Here is a 19,232-nt window from a genome sequence, read left to right as displayed (position 1 = left end):
ATAACGTATGTAGAAAAAGACCAACCATCTCGTGAATAAACTAAATTGTTGGTTAATCTATAAACCTCACTCTAGCATAACTGTTTTAAGAACAGAGTTGTTACAGTCAGCAGCAGGGGGAGGTCTGCATGCTCCATAGTCTGCCAGACTTTATTTATGACAAGTTTCAAATAAAGTATGGCACAGCGCTTCCTCTTTTATATTGTTCCTTATCCTCCCAAATCCATGCTTTCATTTTAAATACAAGTCTCCAGCTATTATGACTCACTGGAACAGGAGAAAAAAAAAATCTTACACTTGAACAACTGATGCTGTGACATCTGTCTGCATTTGCAAAACCTGAAATAACAGCTCAGTCCCATTCATCTCAATGGGGACTGACTCAGATACCAAATGATAACAGTGCTGACATTTAAAGTATTAATTATTTCACCACACATCAAAGCACATAAGGCTGTCGAAGGAAGATGATGTTATGAAGATCTGCACAATTTACCGTGAGTGACAGCTCATTCTGATATTGCCCGTGTACGCCTTGGGAGCTGCGCACTCCCCCTCTCTGCTAATCGAAAAATAAGGCCACATTCAAGGGCCTTAGTGACGTCCTGCACCTCACCTTTGCTTTACTCCCAGAAGCAGACCAAGGGCAACAAGCCCTCTGTTTGCAAAGCAGGAATGAGAAGAAACGAAGTATGCGTACCTCTCGAGGTATCCTGAACCCAGAAAGCTGAGCCAGAGGGACCGTAGTGTTTGCAGGTGATGCCTAACCTTCTCGCAGATGGTAACAGGGAGAAAAAAGGCACCGGTGGCCTTAACGCTTGAATTCCAGCTTTGCACTAGTGACTACCTGCACTCCAGCCAGCCGCCGAGAGGTGCTTCGTACTGACCCCACGGAATTAAACGTTCCCACGTTGCTGGCTACAGAACCTCCTTGCTGTGATCGCACTAACCCTGGGCTCGGGAGGTGCACACTTGCTGGGCAGCCTACCCGAGAGGCACGCTGTGGTCCAGAGTCGGACGGATGCTGCCAGAAGTGCCCGGCAGCGGTCCCGTGTTGGCCATGGCTGTTCCAAACACCTTCCCAACGCAGCGTTGCCTACTATCGCACGTGTCTTTCATAGGTTAAAGCAGTGGCAGGAGCAAATGCTTTCCGTCACTTCAGTCGTGTTTTGGCCAAGGGAACTCGATCTTCCAGTTTGTAGAGCTCACTGTGTCCTTCTAAGTGTTGCTTCCCACAAGCAGATAACAAGACCTTTTCAAATCTACTTACAAGCTTTAGCAAACCAGTACCCTCCTATCCTTGGTATCTGGCACAGAGATTGATACAGTACAACCTGGGAGTCCAACATATCCTACAGATTATTTTATATTGCATTGCCCTGACAAGTTAACCTCTGGAGAATTTCTGCTCAGCAAGGAAAATTATGTTCAAAATCTCCCTGATACACACATTTCCAGGTTAGCACCTCTATGGCAAAGTAAATGCAGAGCTACAATCAAACTTAAGATATCAAAGCCTACGAGACATATTCTCAGCTGGCGTAAACTGATGTAAGCATTATTAAAGTCAAGGGAACTATAATGGAACTACTTAGTGCGGCAGAGAATTTGAATTTGTGTAGTATTAAAAGCAGAATATGAGGCAACTGCTAGATTAGCAGCAGAGAACAAAACGTCTTACTGTCGTAGGAACAGCTGATGAAAGGGAAGTAATTCAGAATGTGGAGGTGTATATGCCACCTGGATCCTCACCAGATTAAGGTACTCCCAGGGACTAAATGTCTAGTTGTGGTGGTTTAAAAATAGGCTTTTCATCTCTCACTTTAAGTATATGCTTAACTACTAAAGTATGTAAGTCAGTTCAGCAACTGCCATTTCCATCTAAACCCCATTTCTCTCTGTACTCTCTAGGACACCGTTAGATGTCCATAGAATCCCGTTGGCCTCACTCTTGCAGAAGTTTTCCATCTGGGAACCTTATGGAAAAGTCCACACCACGTTTCGGCGATGAGAGGAGTTTGATGGCTGAGTTGCAGCACCCTGAATGATAGCACTTAAGAGGGGAAACGCTGACAGAACCATAACTACAGCAGTGCTAGCACAGCACACTTTGCAAGGAGCTGATTATAAATGCACATTACTGGACGCATATGAGCTCCCGTAACAGCTCCGCTGTGGCATTTAGATTTACCCTTGGAATTTATATCTAATTTTTATATTCATCTTTTCAACGGTTTATCATTTTCTTCTTCAAACAACCTATCTTACTGTGACTCTTAAAAAAAAAAAAGAAGAAGAAGAAATAATCTCAGGTGTAATCAGGTCGAGCATTAATATTTGATTGTGTATTAAATACGGAGGGCATAGGCAGATGCACACAATACTAAGATCATTGTTTTTCTGTTTCCATGTTTTAGAAGAGAACTGGTGGTGTGGTGATTGCAGGGTGTGCCTAGAACCTGAGAGATCTGCTTCCTTGCCCAGCCAGCTCTCCTGCATTACACAGGCAAGCAGGTCGTCTTCCCTCGTCCTGCTGGAACATGGTCTCACCCACGAAATGGAAGCGTGTGTCTTTCTGGAACAGGTTGCCCATTCTGATGCAGAGAGGCCCTGATGAACCCACCAAAGTCTGGTTTTGTATGAATAATTATTTTTGTTATACCTGGCAAGTACCTACAGCCAGCTACTCAGTATTTTTCCTATGACTTGACCCTTCAGTGCTTTTCATCTGAGGTTATACCTCAGCACTTAATAGTTACAAAGGACTTAATCCAACATGACCTGATAGTACCAGGGCTGCTAGTTGTTACTGCTCTTACTAGTTCTGACAGAACTACATCTTCTCATGCTTGCAGTTTGCAGGATTTCACAGTTTTCAGTCTCCTGGGCTTGATGTTAACGTCTCTGCATTTCTTAGGTTTTTGCCAAGTGCAAGCTGAATGTAAAGGGAAGGTATTTAGAGGAGAAATTCTCATTTACGGAGGCAACAACAGTTCAAAAGGGAAGTGATCTTATCTCCAAAGCCCCCTGCATTCTCTGCAGATGTTACCCACAAACTTTGCGACAGCTCGGAGGAATAGATCGCAATATAAAGCACTAAAAGTATCAAGAAAATAATAAACTTCAATTACCACAAAAAACCCCCAGACTTTTGTTGTGATGCACAGGACAGCCTTACCAAAAATTATAACATCTACTGAACTTTCCTCTTCAGTATTTTATATATGATATTTGTCTGCTACACTGTACCCAACTGAGAGCTGCTCTTCTGTGCTGCCACTGAGTACCTTTCACAGAGCACTGGGGATACACTCATGCATGTGGTGGGCAGCATCACCTAAACAACCTGGTTTGCTGAGGCTAGCTTCTGGTAGCTTCTCTGCTGTCTAATAACCTGGTTGAGCTCTTCACCCTTTTTTTCCATGGAAGATTTATTCAGATCTTTCTTTCGGTTTTCTACTTTCACAAAAATTGGTGCTGGAACTGCACATCTTTGATGCTCCCGCCTTTCTGATAAAATGCAATAGGAATTGGTCAAGAGGTTCAAAAGTTGCTGTGGAAGTTCTGAAGAAGACTTCAAGGCAGAAGGAATTCAACTGCCTCAATCTGGCTTGCTTAGGTTAAAAATCAACGCATTTGTTCACAGCAGGATCGCAGCAGCTTTCTGATAGCACAGCCGCAGAAAGAAAAAAAAAATGCCACCATGTTATTTTCATAGCTTCGAAGTTGTTTTTACTGCTATTAGTAGCAACAACCTGGGGGAATTGATTACACAGGTGAGCCTCTACCTAATGGCTGTGTTTATCATTTTGCCTGCCATGGTGGGAGAACTGCAGGTTCTTGAATAGAAAGACTGAGAAGTTGCCTGTTCACCCTCACTCTCACAGCTCGGCATCTTCTGTGAGATGCTGTTTTCTAACATATGGCAGTAAGCACCCACTCACTCCTCGGAGAACGCTAACAGCCCTATGCCAACAACAGCAATAAAACAGGGGTAGTATATTTAACTTTCTTCTCTTCTGCTGGCTCCCACATACATCCTCATGTCCTTGTTTGTGGAAGCGCTCTAATTAACATGTCAAAGAACTGCTCTGCAGTCTGACTCAAGTTCCCCCTAGACGGTACAAATAAGTCTTGCACGTAAAACAGCTTTACAATGATAAGAAGACTTCTTCACAGAGGAATGCACATTCCTATCACACATCTCTGTACCGCTCCGTTCCTAAACCTCTTTCGGCACCGCGTACCGCCAGCGCGCAGACGGTGGCCCTCAGTAATGCTTGTGTTGAAGACACAGGGAGAGGAAGGCCTCCAGAAGCACAAACTAGCACAGAAGAACTTTACATTTAAATCTGTAATCATAACAATAATAAAGAATTAACAATTTCTCCTTCTCTCAAAGTAAAGGCATGGTGCGCAGCCCCACGCTGCACAGGAATCAGTGATGCTCCTGCTCTGCTCAAGGAGCACGGGCTGGCATCTTTCACCCATTTGATGGCTTTGCCGGTTCTCTGTCAGGAAAAAACCAGTTTTAACCTGCTCAGACATCAGATTCAACTTTTCCCAGAGACCAGCAAATCAAGGCACTGCCTTAGAAGAAAATGTATTTCTAACGCTTTTGGCCCGATCCTGATCTCCCAAGGAATCATTCCAGAATGACTTTGGACTGCACTGGGGTTACACTTTGGTGCAAAATCAGAGGAAAGCCCTAACCTCCCTGAGCATGATTCAAAGTCGCTTTCAGTCAATGGGTATCGTTTCAGTATCTTCAATTAACTGCGAATCAGACTCTATCATAACAAAAATGATCCTTTGCTAATTAAGCTTATATTTCATTAGGGCACCTAGTATAATTGAAGGCTTAATTGTTGCTGAGGGTTTCTAGGTGTGGCACATACATAACTAAACATTAATTTAGCATCTGTACTAATAAAGGGTATATAAAACAGCATAAGACAGCAACAAGATCTTCACAAATCATCGGTTCTTTCCAAAGTCCTGAAGCTTCAAATTTTCGTTCCAATTCGCTCAACAAGTGGACAAGTTTTTACCTCAGAAATTTTAATAAAAAATTTCCTGGATCTTCATTATTATTTTTTAGTTAAATTATGATTTAAAAGTTGACAATTATAATACACAAAGATTATTTAATGGTGGTAAGAGGCTTTAAAAATTTGATAAATCTTTCCACTTTGAGAAATCTGAATATCATTTGGTGGGAGCAAGTCATTCAACTTAAATATAAATCCACCCTTTAGAACTGGGCACACCATTATTCTCCAGTCCTGCTTCATAGGCCTCGGAAACTTCAGTGTATATATTGTGCCATCAGTGTTACTACTGGTACTGACAGTGCAATGAGATGGTCATCTGGTCCCACCTGATTTTTTTCTTTCAGATCTATAGTTAATGTTCTCCTGCTAGCAGAGGTAAATATAGGGCACTAAATAAGTTGGTATTCCATTTAAGAATAATAAAAAAAACCCCAACAGATTTATTTTCCACTCAGTTCGTTGGCTTCTTTCAATACAAATGCTATCCTTGTCCTCTGGGATTATCTTGAAAATGAAAGGTTACCCCCAGCAAGAGGGAAATGTAAAATAAATACTGTTATAAATAAAACATCTTCCAGCATGTAGAACAATCCTATCATGTTCCTGTACCCTCAACATACCTAAGGCAGGTCCACATCATAACAGCTTGAGCTCTAATCTGGAAAAAATATTAACATCTGTAATAACAGTGCCTTAGCACCTCTGCACAACGGTGAAGCTATCTCCTTCTGTCTCCAAATGTCCCAACTAGCAGAGTGGCCTTCAAACAGCAAAAGGCTAAAGCAAGCAAGCAGAGAGGTGTCAATACTGATTTCCAAAACAAATCGGCTCCGAGCTGGAGCTCCTCCAGTGCAAACGGCAATCACCTACCTGTGTAAATAAACCTGCCCGGTGCGCCTTTGCAAAACTGTTTGGATTTGTATGATAATGTCACTTCAACCACTCCGGGAATGTGGCGTGGAGGTGTCTGCACTCGAATGGCGTGAGGTGTGATAAGCTAGGAAGTAACAAAAGGAGAGGCGCAATTAGGACATGTCTGTATTACTCCCCCCACTTTCACTTTTCTCCTTCCAAACATGCTTTATGAGTAAATGCATTGCTCATTCTTATATAGGAGACATTATAGACCAGGCAAGTGACACAGCTGGTCTAGTTCCTTGCCTCCCAGAGAGGAAGACACATTTTATAATAAATTGTCATCAAGAATATTGTACTGCTTACGCCCATTAGTTAATTGCTGGCTTATTTCTGGACCCAGAGGGAATTCTTTCTCCTTCCCAAACCTTTCCTTATTTCGTTACCTTTACCTTTCTCCAGACACCTAGAACCGTTCAATTCCATTCTGGATCATCACTGAGCAGTTGGCTTCAATGACACCACATAGCAAGAAATTCCACAAAGAAAACCTGTTCCATGAATTTCCTTCACGCAGGTTTATCTGGCCCGCCTGACCCGCCACCAGTTTTGTACCGGTACTGGCACAGGAATTACCAGTGTTCCCCCGCACTTTCCTGGGAAAAGGAATGTTGCCGCCTTTTAGCCATAGGGAGGCACCTCTACCCACCTCGCTCCAGACAAGCATGGTTCCAAACACAACTTGCAGCCCATCAAAGAAGTTGTCTCCAATAATGATGACCATCGCCCCCCCTGTAGTCCAGCCTTCACTTGGGCTGATTGCTTTGATGCACGGCGTGGCTAAACAGAACAAAAAGAACATCAGAGCATCACATTATGGCAGGGGGTTTTGCCCCACGCCGCTTTGACACTTTGCGATAATGGGTGTAAACTCTTGCAGCACTAAACTCAAGCAACTTCGGTGCACGTCAAGCACTCCTGAGTCATGTTGATGCCAACGGCAGCTGAGAGCAGCTTCACCTGCACGCTCCTGGGAGCCTCCACTGCTGCGGCTTCACGGCCGGCAGGAATGCCCTAATGCCCGAGGGCATTTCCCCTCCGGCCGTTCACCATTCCACAAACCCCAGTGAATAAATAAATAAATAAATACATAAAAAGCATGTTTTCTGCCCTGCTAGTGTTAATTACTTGCCTATTCATTACTGGCACTTAACATTGTGTCATTAAAGCCTAATAGGCCAACTGTAGTGGGTGTAAAAATGAAATGCTTAGATGATTGTGCAGAGGCTGTTTAAAGAAAAAAATATACCAAGACTACTCATTAGCATATGATCACACAAAAGCCAAACCCAGTGGAAAGAGAGATTGATTAAGATTTATTGAGTTTATCAATGGGTAAAAAAGATACAGGAATATCAAATGTTTCCTCCAATTCCTACCAGGAGACAATTTCTAATAATTTTCTTGATTTTATAGAGTAGATTTTTTTTTTTTCCTTCTCTCTTCCATATGTTCAAGGCCTCTGGACTATACATCCCATCAGGAACCCAATATGGTTTCCAGGCCATAACCAAAGTCAATCCATCACTCCATTCCCAATGTTGACAGGGTCAGAGGTGGAGGGGAACTTTGGCAGTGCTCCAAAAACATGAGACTCCTTTGAACAGCCAGTCAATCACATCCAATCAGTCAAGGAAAAACTGGATGGCTTCCTAGGCTAGGAATCCTGGGATTTTCCTTCTACCATTTCACTGCCCGCTGGGGGAGAATTAACACCACTATGAATTCTTTACTGATTCAATCATTTTCTTCCAGTTCATTAATTCTTCTTTTAGGTTGATATAGGGCACAGTTAAGAAGTGGGGCAGCAAAACATTATAATGAAATAATATCCTTGCTTGTCTTTTCTACTAACATCACCAGCTCTTCTCACTTTCACTAGCTGCAGGGGAGGGAAAAGCAGACACAGATAGCATTTTCTAGTAATTTTGTGTACTGTCTGCGTGAGAGAGGTGGAATGCGTTGGTAATGAATGTATGGGAAGAGGGAGAGGAGGGGCCAACCACTTTGAAGCTGAACAGATACAAGTATTTGTAATTGCTTTAATATAGTCCAAAACCCATCCTGTAGCCGGCCATGAGTCTTCCTTAGCCAAACAAACTAAAATCAATTAGTGTCAGTTCCCTTCTGTGCATTGTTATGCTTTGCGCGTAGTTTGTTTAAGGGAACTAGTGACACTTTTTCATACACATCTTGTGCTCTAACAGTTCTGTTTAACTAAGATGTCATGTTGCCTAATTTGCCTGAAATCAAATCTACCCCAGCTGAGCGAGAAGTCTGAAATTTAGATAATACTTAGGGTTTCTACGGTTTTCATCTTTGCAGTACAAACTAATTAGTAAGGGGGGGGGAGTCTCTTAGATGTAAAGAGGATCACATTTTGCATGTAGTAGACACTGTTTTCCTGCCTCTTCCATCTCTAAACCCCCTGAGGTTCTGTAGCTCCCCCTTAGCGCTCCTTCCCTCCTGAAAACAAACAGAAATTGAAGAATGGCTAACATGTTTTTGCATTCATTTGCATACTGTTCTTCATACACCCATCCTACCTTCTGAGGGGTCAAGCCTCCTTGCTCTCCGTCCATGCTTGGAGTTGTTGTGAACAAACATGTTGTCAGACACTGCCAGCACATGCCCATCAACGTTCACTGTTGTTGATAGCACAACCTAGATATATTTGGAAAGGGAAGAAAAAGGAAGCAGGTAAATTATGTACTTTGAAATTCAACTTACTTGTTAAGTATTAATTACTCAGTTTAGTTAAAACCCTGTTCTGTTTGTAAAATGGCATCACCTCCTGCAGGGTTTACTCCCTAACAAGAAGGGGAGAAAATATTTTCAGCCTTCAATCCCTGCATTAATTCCATTTAACACAGCATCCTAAGGGCCGTATAAAGTCCTTACCGTATAATGAACCAGCTACCGCAGATGGCCCTAAATTTAGTTTCCTATGATGCACTGTAGCATAGCTGATGGCAGAGAGGGCTATATATACCAACCAGGAGGGCAGGCTGCAGAGCACCACAGCAATTTGCCCTCTGATACATACACGCAGATTCAGAGCCATCTGCTGTACTGTGCACACGGGCAGATCTATCTGCATCTGCTCCGAAAATACAGGTCTCCATCGGCTAAGCAAAATGGAAAATCCTCCGATGTGAAAACTACCTAATATCGTGTCTGGGTTTTGACATATGCGTGCTTAGTGCCTCTTGCCCGAGGACCCCAAATCAAGCAGCAGTTTTTAAACCCTAGCCTCTGTGACTTATGTTGCTGGGCTCCGATAGCACATCAATTCTTAGAGGAAGTAACCGTAGATGTTAATTAATCCCACTCAGTTTTCCCTTAATACAACATCCAAAGCTGTAAGTCCTATAAAGCCAGAAATATATCTGCCTTTAAACCACAAACTTTTAGGAAAATGTGAACAAGCTGTGTTTTACCTACTGAAAGAAGGTGCATCTTACTGAAACTTTCAGGTTTCGACCGTTATTCGGTGTAAATCAGCTTAACTCCATCCAGCTGCCGCACAGCTATAGTCATTCACAGCTCCTGAGAACCTCACCCTGGGTGTGTGCATCAATTCTCCCAGATACAGCTGTCCTAGCCTAGGTAGGAGAGTCATGCCCTAATTGTTGATAAAACTGTCTCCAGCATATAGCAGGAGAAACCTTGCCCTTCTACTGGATTATGCTAGCCTAAAGAATACGTTCTTTCTTTCTTGAGACAAGTTTAATTCATTCCAAAAGGCTCTTGTCATACTGTACTCTGATACTTAAGCATTCTTGTCACAAAATGCGTTGCTTTTGCGTGCCAACTGATTTCATCATTGCACATTTGGGTGGAGTGAGACTCCCATCCAAAGTGAACGTTTCCCACATGACATAGCTGAGCCCACTCAGATGCACTTCATTATTTTCCGTTAAACAATGGAAATAAATTTTAATCTCTCACTGGCCAGCACAGAGCACACTATGGCATCAGGGGAATAGACCTGAATTATTCCAGTGTCTGAAATATTTACGACAAGTGTTTAAATTGTAACCAAATGTAAATAAAAAGTATATCATCTATATACAGTTACACTATATAATATATACATATCTGAACTCACATACACAAGGTATGCAGGCGATAAACACACACCCACATGCTCTCAGTATGAGATCTTTATAATATGTGCAGACTTCAAGTGTGCACACACTCCCTGTTGGAATCACCATTTGGGTGTAAGTGTCGCACCCAATACAAGAGCCTCATTTCGCTCGGAGTTGTAGAGATGCCTGTAACGTGAGTAACAGCAAAAAGAGCCCTCTGCTTAGCAGATAACTGCTGAGCATCCTCCATTCCCTGAGCCAGAAGGAGGGGAAGATGCACTTTTAGACCTCTCTCCTTGAGTGCTTCCATTTTTATTCACCTCTCCCACTCATCACAGGAGGGTCAAAGCCACTTGGCATGTCACAGGCGGGGACCTAGGGCAAATAAATACAGCATTCTCAGGGACAGGGCAAAATGCGAAGTTCAGATCTGGATCAGAACATTCTCAGAAGTTTGGGGCCTTACTCGCAGCAAGCTCTACGGTACTGCTGAAATCCAGCAGAGACCTTTGTCATCTTTGCCAGCCAACTCAATATCAATGATGTGGAGCGAGAACATGTGAGCTTATGGTCATAAAAATTACTGAACTTCTTCACTTTGCTCCGGTCCTTCCTTCTTGCCTGGTTCAGATGACAACCCAATTGTTTTATACTGAAGACTAAAAAACAATGTTTTATGGATAAAAGGAAGAGGAATGTGCATTCCACTATGGTCTCTAACTCCCAGGCCCTTCCCTTTCACAAGCCAACTGCTTTCCCCCAGTGAGTATTTCCTGGGTCATGAAGGGTGACCCTTTCCATCTGGAATCAATCAGTCAACTCCTGACAACTTCCTGAAACACCTCACTCCATTTCCTGTTCTCTCCCCCTTCTCTCTTTCCCCCTGGTTTGCTTCACTCTTCAAAACTGCAGGCCACAGCAGCTTAATGTTAGAGGGTCAGACACAGTTAGACTCCAAAACACTACACAAGAACACCTTTGACCTTCAAAAATCTTTACATCTTAGCTAAACAAATCAAGGTCAACGTTTCTTACCATTACCTTGTTAACCATTTCTATGCATTTTTGCCAATGCCCTTCTGAACACGTATTTATCAATAACACTTGTTCTCCTAACATCGTAAAACATACCGGGCCTTTTTTTTTTTTTTTTTTTTTAAACCTGTATTTAGTGCCTATGAAAGGTGATGTGCAAACTCCCCATGAGATTTAAATTCTCAGATTTGGCCACAGCACTGGCAAATGGTTTTGGTGCATTTTGCTTTTCCTGAGCTGACGGCACTTCTTCTTGTAAATGATAATTTGGCTTCTATGCCTATTCAGTCGATGGTCTTTTCCCTAAAATCAGGAGTTAATGCAAAATGTAATCCTAAGGGAACGATTTGAGAACATCAAAATATGTTAGGTAGGCCATGGATCCCACTAATTGTAGCCAAGGGCCAAATCTGACACAGACAGCACAACGACTGAAGATTTCGTGCCACCCAACAGCTGTATCGAGCCGTCAGCTCAGCTGGAGTTTCAGAGGCCAACCAGGCTAGCAAGAAACAGACAGGGCCATGTGTTATTCCCTCATCCATCCAAAGGTAGGCTCCATCTCTAAGAACAGCGAGGGAGTTACAGGCTTCCGAGCAGCATTTTCAGCAGTTCTTACGGTTCTCCCTGCAAATCTGCAAGGGTCTTGCGATTAGCTATGAAGCCACAGACATAAAACAATGGTTCCCCAGCAGTACTGAAGAAATGCATATCCTGTATCTCGACCTTGGGTTTGTTTCCCAGATGGATTACTGCCACACAGTAATCCCTGCTCAACCACCACAATGAGGGTTCACCTACCATGACATTCAGACAAACTGACTTCAGAATGTGAAACTGAGGTTCTCTGAGCTGCACTGCCCCTCTTTTGCTTCCCTGCATAGGTCAAAGTGTCGTATTTCTCTACAGACTTTTACCTGCATGCTAGAATTTTTCCTCCCCCCTCTACACATGATGTCAGGATTTCTATATACTGAAGTACACTCCTCTTCAAATCACATACATGCAACTAAATACACATCATCGTATATATAAAAGCTGTATCACTCATAGACACCTATTTAGACATATGGTACAAACATTCCAGGCATACAGGCATTTACTTACATGTAACATATCTCATCACTGTGTAAATGATCTCTCTCAAAAAATTCCTGTTACCATTCCAAGTGTGGAAAAAATTCTTTATGACACTGTACATCTGGAAACAATATTACATTCCTGATGCACTTTCCCTTAAAACTCTCTAGTCACTGCACCATGTTATTTTAACTTTTCAAAAGAGTAACTACTATAAGGATTTAAAAAATTATCATCATTATTATTATTTTCCAGCTGGGTGGAAGAAAATATGTCAGGCCTCATCCTGCTGTCTTCACTTGGACAGGGCTCCCATTGATGTCAATAGGCGTTTGGGCTGAGCGAGTAATACAGGAGTAGATGTTAGAATATAACGTGTTTGCTTCATAGTTGGATTAGGAATAAGATAAACAATGTGAAAAATGCCAGCAGCCTCTCTCAGTTCAAAACTTTCCTTGAATTCTTTGGGAAATCCTCCCCGAGACCCTGAGCTAACGCAAAAATCCTGCACGTGGCCGTTGTTTCAGGAGTGGGACCTCCTAAGGCTGTAGGGGCACAGGGGTAGGAGATAACTCCTGTGTCACTGACGTCTACTCTCCCACTTTTACAGACAACCAAACCATGTAGCTACTTTTATAAAATTGTCATTATATAAAATAGCCATTTCAGGGTCTTGCCTTTGGTAGTCCTCTTGTTTTAAGGCCTACTTGTCCTGGCAGTTAGGGAGTTTATGGTATACAGCCTAAATTTATTCCTAGTCACTTTATACTTGACACTAGCTTTAAATTTTTTTTTCCCATTCTGATCTACCTTAGGATATTTCTAGAGAGCAGTTACGTCCCTTCCCAGTGTATGTCACTAAAGTGTTTGAGCCAAGCTCCCCAGTCACCTTAATGACCCATTCCTGCACCTGTCCCGATTTCATTTTCATTCTCTTTTGAATATAGTTAAACCAGGATATTGTGTTCCAAACCAGACATCAGTGGGGTATGATGGTACAAATGCATCCTTCTTTCCACTGGCAACACTTAACTGAGACATAGTAGAATCTCCTCTGTGGCTTGTTTTTAATAGACGATACACAGCTCTGGCCCCTCGCTGTCGTGAGCACATGAAGCTCTTTGAGTGTTTTTTCTTTTGCAGTTACAGTCAGCCCTTCCCTTACTCATGCAGAATCTAAAATAACATCACTTTTTGTTGGGTCAGTCACTCTCCGATGAAGAAAGCTGCCACCCAGTAATAGCTCCAAGCTCTGCTGATATTAGTTGCATTTGTTTCCTAATCTATACCTGGGAAATTAAGTCTCCCATCGTGACATTAGTCCGCGTAGTACCCATCTCTCTTAACAACAGTTCAGTGATTTCTATCCATAACCAAATCTGACCGTGAGAGTCTCTGGCACATGCTTTCACCATCAGTCTGGAAAGGATTTTGATTTAGACCAGTTATATTTTTTTTCTTGCTATCCCTTTTTGTTTCTTACAGTCTACGCTCCTAACTCACAATATTATCCCACCACTCCTACCCATTTTTCGTTTTCCTGAATGACACAGATCCTTCAGTGCTTTGTGTTAGAACCTAGCTGGGTCAATTCGCAAACACAGCCAGCTTTGCTCACGTGCCTGATGATGAACTGATCCAACCACTCTGAGGTCAGGAAGGAAATCTCCCCAGGGATACACCTTGTTATTTTTCCTTTCTCTTTCTCCCTAGAGCACCTAGAGGGGGATACCTGCCAGGAAACATTCCATGCCATGATTTCGACTGAAAACAGAGGGCAACCGCTGACCTTTCTCTTTTTGTTTCTAAAAAAGCATGTTGGTTCAAAGATGACCATTGTTAGTGCTGATGTTCGGTTGCCTTGTACCATTCTTTCGACTGGGGCACTGTAGGATCTGTTTAATCACTACGGTACTGGATGAAGCAGAATTCCCAATCAACAGGAGTCTAGGGTGTTAGCACCAGGTCTCAGCTGAAGCATTTTAGCTGAAGTGCCTCATCTTAATTCCACAGAATTATTGTCCCCATTACACACCGGTCGTTACCATTAAGTATCATTGGGCTTCAATCAAGTTCTCCAGGAGAAATCCTCATTAAATGGAGGGCATCATATTATTTTTTTTAATTCTGTCCCTAGGAGAATCACTCGCTCAGAATACAGCAATGACAGTAATGACAATACCTATGTAAACTCAGATTTGCAGATTAGCTGAACTCACACAGCACTGTGGTTTGAACAGGCGATTTTAGTATGATTTTGTTTCAGTTTTCCACTGACAATCTTTATTCAGAAATATTTTAATTTATAAATAATCAATATTTGCTTCACTTAAATTCACGAGGACATATTCAGGCTGCATACGTATTAGGGCAGCCATCAAGTAACTATGAAAATATCCATTAGTTCTAGAAAGATTCCCTTTCTCTGCTTTAGCCACTGACAGACATTGGAAGTAGTGAGTGATTCACAATAAAATTATGTTATTACTGGGAAAAAAAACCCACTTAAATAAAGATTACACATCCTTTAACTTCTGAGGTACATTTTTTTCAACAGCAGAAAACCTTTGCATTTGATTAAAAAAATGCGAGTAGAGAGATTTTCATTGTATATTTGAAGCTCTACTTAATAACAAAGCAAATTTCAAATACTTACTGCCATCACAAAGCAGCTAGTGTTGCTCTCCAAACTAAAGAAGTATATGAAAAAAAAAAAAATCCCCTCTTCAGGCATCTAGAGCTGTATTAAATTTACAGCGCAGTGTTAATGTGACCTTCCCATCCTTTCTCCTTCACCCCCCTTCCTTTTTTTTTTTTAATGAGTGTGATATAAGTGAAATCTAACATTTAATCTAGTTTATTATATCGTAACTGTACTATAAAACATGTAAATTTTATAGCGTATCTAGAAGTGAGGCTGAGGCTAGACTCAGAGACTGGATCCCAGCATCCTGGAGCTTTGGTTATCAGCCAAACCAAGCCCAAACACTGCAGCTTCACACCCATCTCTAATCAGAAGCATTGACTTGACACTTTTCCAGACATGAGTAACCATTCTTCCACGCTGGAAGAACTCAATAAGATGCACTCTACAGCACTATTTCCATGCCTCTTATTTATATTTGCGTCTCAACAACAAAGCCTGAGTTTTGGGCTTTCATTCAACCTCCATTAAAAAGCAAAAATGTTTTTTGATGAGACCATTTCAGTTCCATGTTTCAGTAGCAACATAAATGAAAACTTTGCTATAAGGATTCTCTCTTACGTTTTCTTTAATAACCATTTTCAAAAAAAAAGTATCTTAAAGTGTCCTGGAGATCTGACAAGCACTACTCTATTGAAAATGAGTAATTTGGTTCTGCAGAAAAACATAGGTATAATGTAAAAGATACTCAACTGAGCATCACTGTAGAAGTCTGTTTGTTTAAGGAAAGTTGAATGTGTGGAAATGTTTGAAAGAGGAGGGCATTAATAACAGCAGCTGTACAAATAATTTATTAGGAAAAAAACATGAAGTTTTTCAATGTGGCCCAAGAATAAACCATAAAGAATTAAATCATAAAATTAATAATGTACCTTATTGCACTGTGCTTTTTGACCCTGCTTTTACTCTGTTCACATGTTCCTGTACTGGTAGGACCAGCAACTGTCCTTTCAAACCTAATAAACAATTCTGCACAATTATTACTTTGCCTGATCCCAATCTCAACAATTAAAATGAAAATGAACATGCTCACGGTGTGCAAGCACACCACTAATATTTGAGGCAATCGATCTTTTTTTTTTTCCCCCTACTTTAAGAGTAGCTGACAGACTGTGCTCAACAAGGAGCAAGCAAAAAAAGTGTTTGCTCAAATTTAAAACCAAAACCAAATAATGAAAAAAAAAAAAAAAAAAAGAGGAGGAGGATCCAGAAGGCAAAGAGAGTGCAGCATCCTATTCCAGAACACTCTTCACTTTCGTTACATTCAGGGAAGTCATGCTCTAATCCTTAGAAACAAGGAGGTAGACAGAAAACAAGCTGTCTTTGCTTATTGGCTTTGCTGTTCATCATGGCTAATCTCCTTTGGAACACAGAGCTTTTTTTGCTCCCAACGTGTAAAATTTTAGCAACTGAACTACTTTTTGTATCTTTTTTTATACATGCTGACCTCCGTAGCCCAGAACAAAGCTCATCAACCGACGCATCCGGTTTTGAACAAGACTGAATGAAGATCCTGCTTTTGCTCAAGCATTTTGCAATTTGTCTCAAAGGGTTCATTTTTTGTCCTGCTGAAGAAAAGACTTGTCAACATTTTTTATTTTGACAAAAAGTAAGCTAAACCTAGTGGGTTTGCCTGATCTTGATTAATTTTGGGGTTTGAACTTCAATCTCACAATGGAACTCCAAGGGTATGAACTCACATGTGCAAAAGGAGTTTAAGCAAGCCCCGCAGAACAGAAAACTTTCGCTTGGCTCTGTTTTTTCGGCTTGGCATGTTGTAAGGGAGAAACCCAGATGAAGAGTGTATCCCAGCTCGTTTTCTTCTCCAATAAACTGCTGGTTTTGTTACAAAGATCAAAAGCAAGGCCCTACTGTCTCATCTACAAGAGGCGTGCCAGGTGGAGGGGCTGAGGGATGAAGGCGCTCCGTCAGCAAGCGGGGGTGCTGCGAGACGCATTTCAGTTTCTCTGTTCTACGTTTCACTGGGAATTTGAAGATGGTTTGGTTCTACAACATCACCGTTTTGGGTGTGGAGATCCAGAGGTGAAACAAGGAATAAGGCTGATACCAGAGAGAGATTTCTGCCCCCCAAAAAACAGATCCAAAATCCTGCTACAGCTCAGCACCTGGTCGAGATCGAGGACTTGGGTTTCACTCGCCGTGGTGAGGGGGCAGCTAGCGTGAGACTGAAATTGGGTCTGAACAACTTCAGTGCTCAGGTGTGTTTGTATCCAGAATTTCTATTTTAGCTGTTACAACCAATATTATTTGTAAGATGGCGGCACCTAGAATCCCCAGGTGCTAACCAGGATGCCCTCGTGCAAGATTTTTTGCAAATTCATAACAAACAAAACAAAAGCAGGAGACTCTGTATTTATGTTTTGTTACTTTCCACAATCAGCCATTCTAGCCAGCTCTAAATGCTAAAAAGATCTATTTACATGCTATAAATTGAGTTTTCCTCTACTCTCAGATCTTTTTGCATTCTTGGCACATGATATCTATTTGGTGTGTTTTATTTATGGAAATTGACACTTGAAAAAAATAATCAGTATAAATTTCCTAACAATGAGCACCTCTTTTTTCTCATGTCTTATAATCTCTAAAACACGGAATGAAGAAGTCAGTGCAGTCTTTTTAAACTACCAATGAAAAAAATTAAGTTGGTCAGAAATTTTTCTTTAAATTTATTTCTGCTCAAAAAAAAAAAAAAATCTTTTATGTTTTTTCCTGGATTTCTTTAAAATTTCTGGAGCTTTCAGGAGCTTTCATTATGGAGTATTTCTCTTAAAAGTTCAAATTTTTTTTTTTTTGGTTGACAAAATTTACCTTCTGTAAATTTTTCATTGCTAGTAAAAGCAAAAAAAAAACCCACCACACTTGTCTGTGAAAATATGGTTTGGTGGAAAGTTTTCAACAACTCTGTAAACTCCTGTGGAGTTTTAATGTCATTCATAAATGAGGAAAGCGATGCAAGTGCCCACGCAATGAAACCTGAATTGCCAAAGCTAAGGATGTCACCGTCCTACTACAAGTTTTGTAGGTCTACAAGAAAATCACACATCCATCAATAAGCTAAAATCCTCTTTGGTGCAGGGATGTGACACCGTGAAGGTACAACGGGAATGATAACAAGCAGTAATAGCATTTACGAGGATAGCCCTGATGCTCATCGGTACATTTCAGAGGCTTTGGCTGGCAAAGCCTGCATGCGCTCTCCTGAACCAGGACCACAAAGTTGAGCAACCCTGTTTGGAGAGGTAGAAATACAAAGGCAAAATGGCTCATTAGAGGTCAGCCAGCAAATTAGCGGTATGGTCCAACCCTCTGACTTGCAGCCCTGGATCCCTTTCGGCAGCCGTGCTGCACGGGGGTTAGTTCCAGCACCACTTGCCCACCACCCCTCACGTCACCAGAGACCTGGCCACGTACCCAGCACGTAAAAGGCTTGAGCTTTTCCCTTTGCATTTGCATAACTAGTTACAGGTAAAATACTTGTTTATCAAACAGAGCTGCTTAAACGGTTAGGGTATGAAAGGTGGGGCCTGGGTCTGCCTTTCTCCTGTCCGCTGACACACTTCACCTCCTTCTGTGTTTTTATTAGCTGGTATTCACAATACATCAGCGACAGCTATGATGAAACCAGTGGCAGATTTCACTGCAAAGCAGCTGGGTCATCGTCCCATGGGTCTTGTTGCTTTGCTGTGTGAGATCTTAAAGTGGCCATCACTATTTTGGCTTCTTTTTTAAAAAAGAAGCTGAAAGGGAGGGCTTGAGAGTGTTAAACTGCAAAAAAAAAGGTGGAAAGAGATAGGGAGTGGAGGGAAATGAGGAGACTGCTTGTGTACCACATACAGAGCTACTTTGAAAAATTCTGAGGCTTCTAAGTATCACAAACATGATCCCTGCTGTGGGCAGCTGTATGTGCGAGTGCTTTGCCCGAGGGTGTCAAATCAAATATCCACTGCTGGTTGGTACAGTACATCACTTCCCCTTGGGGATTCAGAGTGGAAAAACGAGGAAAAAAAAATAAAAGGGGGTGTGGGGGGGTGGTGGTGTAGGTTTAAACACAACAAATGGAGAAAAACTTTAACAATATCCGATATGGCTTATTATATACTGTCGTCATATTTATTATGAACAACGTAGGAGAGAGGAGAGGGAAAAGATAAAAAAAACAGAGAGGTTAATGCTGAGCCTCATAAGACTTACCTGGAACCGCCTCATATCTCTTGGGTTTCCTGCTGTTTTCAAGCAATTCTGATTGCACTTGAGAAAAAATTTCAGGAAGAATCTGGAAAGATAAAGAACCATGTCACTTCTATTAAAAATAACAAAACAAGTGGTGTT

At 41.6% G+C, this 19,232-nt stretch overlaps 1 protein-coding gene across 10 annotated transcripts in view; it reads right to left on the bottom strand.

The window, feature by feature from the left end:
- EBF2 (EBF transcription factor 2) overlaps window positions 1–19,232 on the bottom strand; it is a 144,541-nt gene that overhangs the window by 16,760 nt on the left and 108,549 nt on the right. For 7 of the 10 annotated variants that reach the window (XM_037371405.1, XM_037371412.1, XM_037371413.1 and 4 more), the window contains 4 exons: window positions 19,095–19,176; window positions 8,516–8,633; window positions 6,619–6,749; window positions 5,925–6,051 (listed from right to left, as the gene is read on the bottom strand). In XM_037371405.1, coding sequence (XP_037227302.1) covers window positions 5,925–6,051; window positions 6,619–6,749; window positions 8,516–8,633; window positions 19,095–19,176 — 458 coding nt within the window. Of the gene's footprint in view, window positions 1–5,924; window positions 6,052–6,618; window positions 6,750–7,829; window positions 7,833–8,506; window positions 8,634–19,094; window positions 19,177–19,232 lie in introns of all 10 variants that reach the window. The other 3 variants (XM_037371408.1, XM_037371407.1, XM_037371406.1) reach the window with 2 other exon arrangements.

Source organism: Falco rusticolus, chromosome 20 (genome assembly GCF_015220075.1).
Source record: "Falco rusticolus isolate bFalRus1 chromosome 20, bFalRus1.pri, whole genome shotgun sequence".
In the NCBI taxonomy this organism is placed as follows: Eukaryota; Metazoa; Chordata; class Aves; order Falconiformes; family Falconidae; genus Falco; species Falco rusticolus.
Note: the sequence above shows the minus strand (reverse complement) of the source record. Positions and strands in the feature narration are given on the sequence as shown.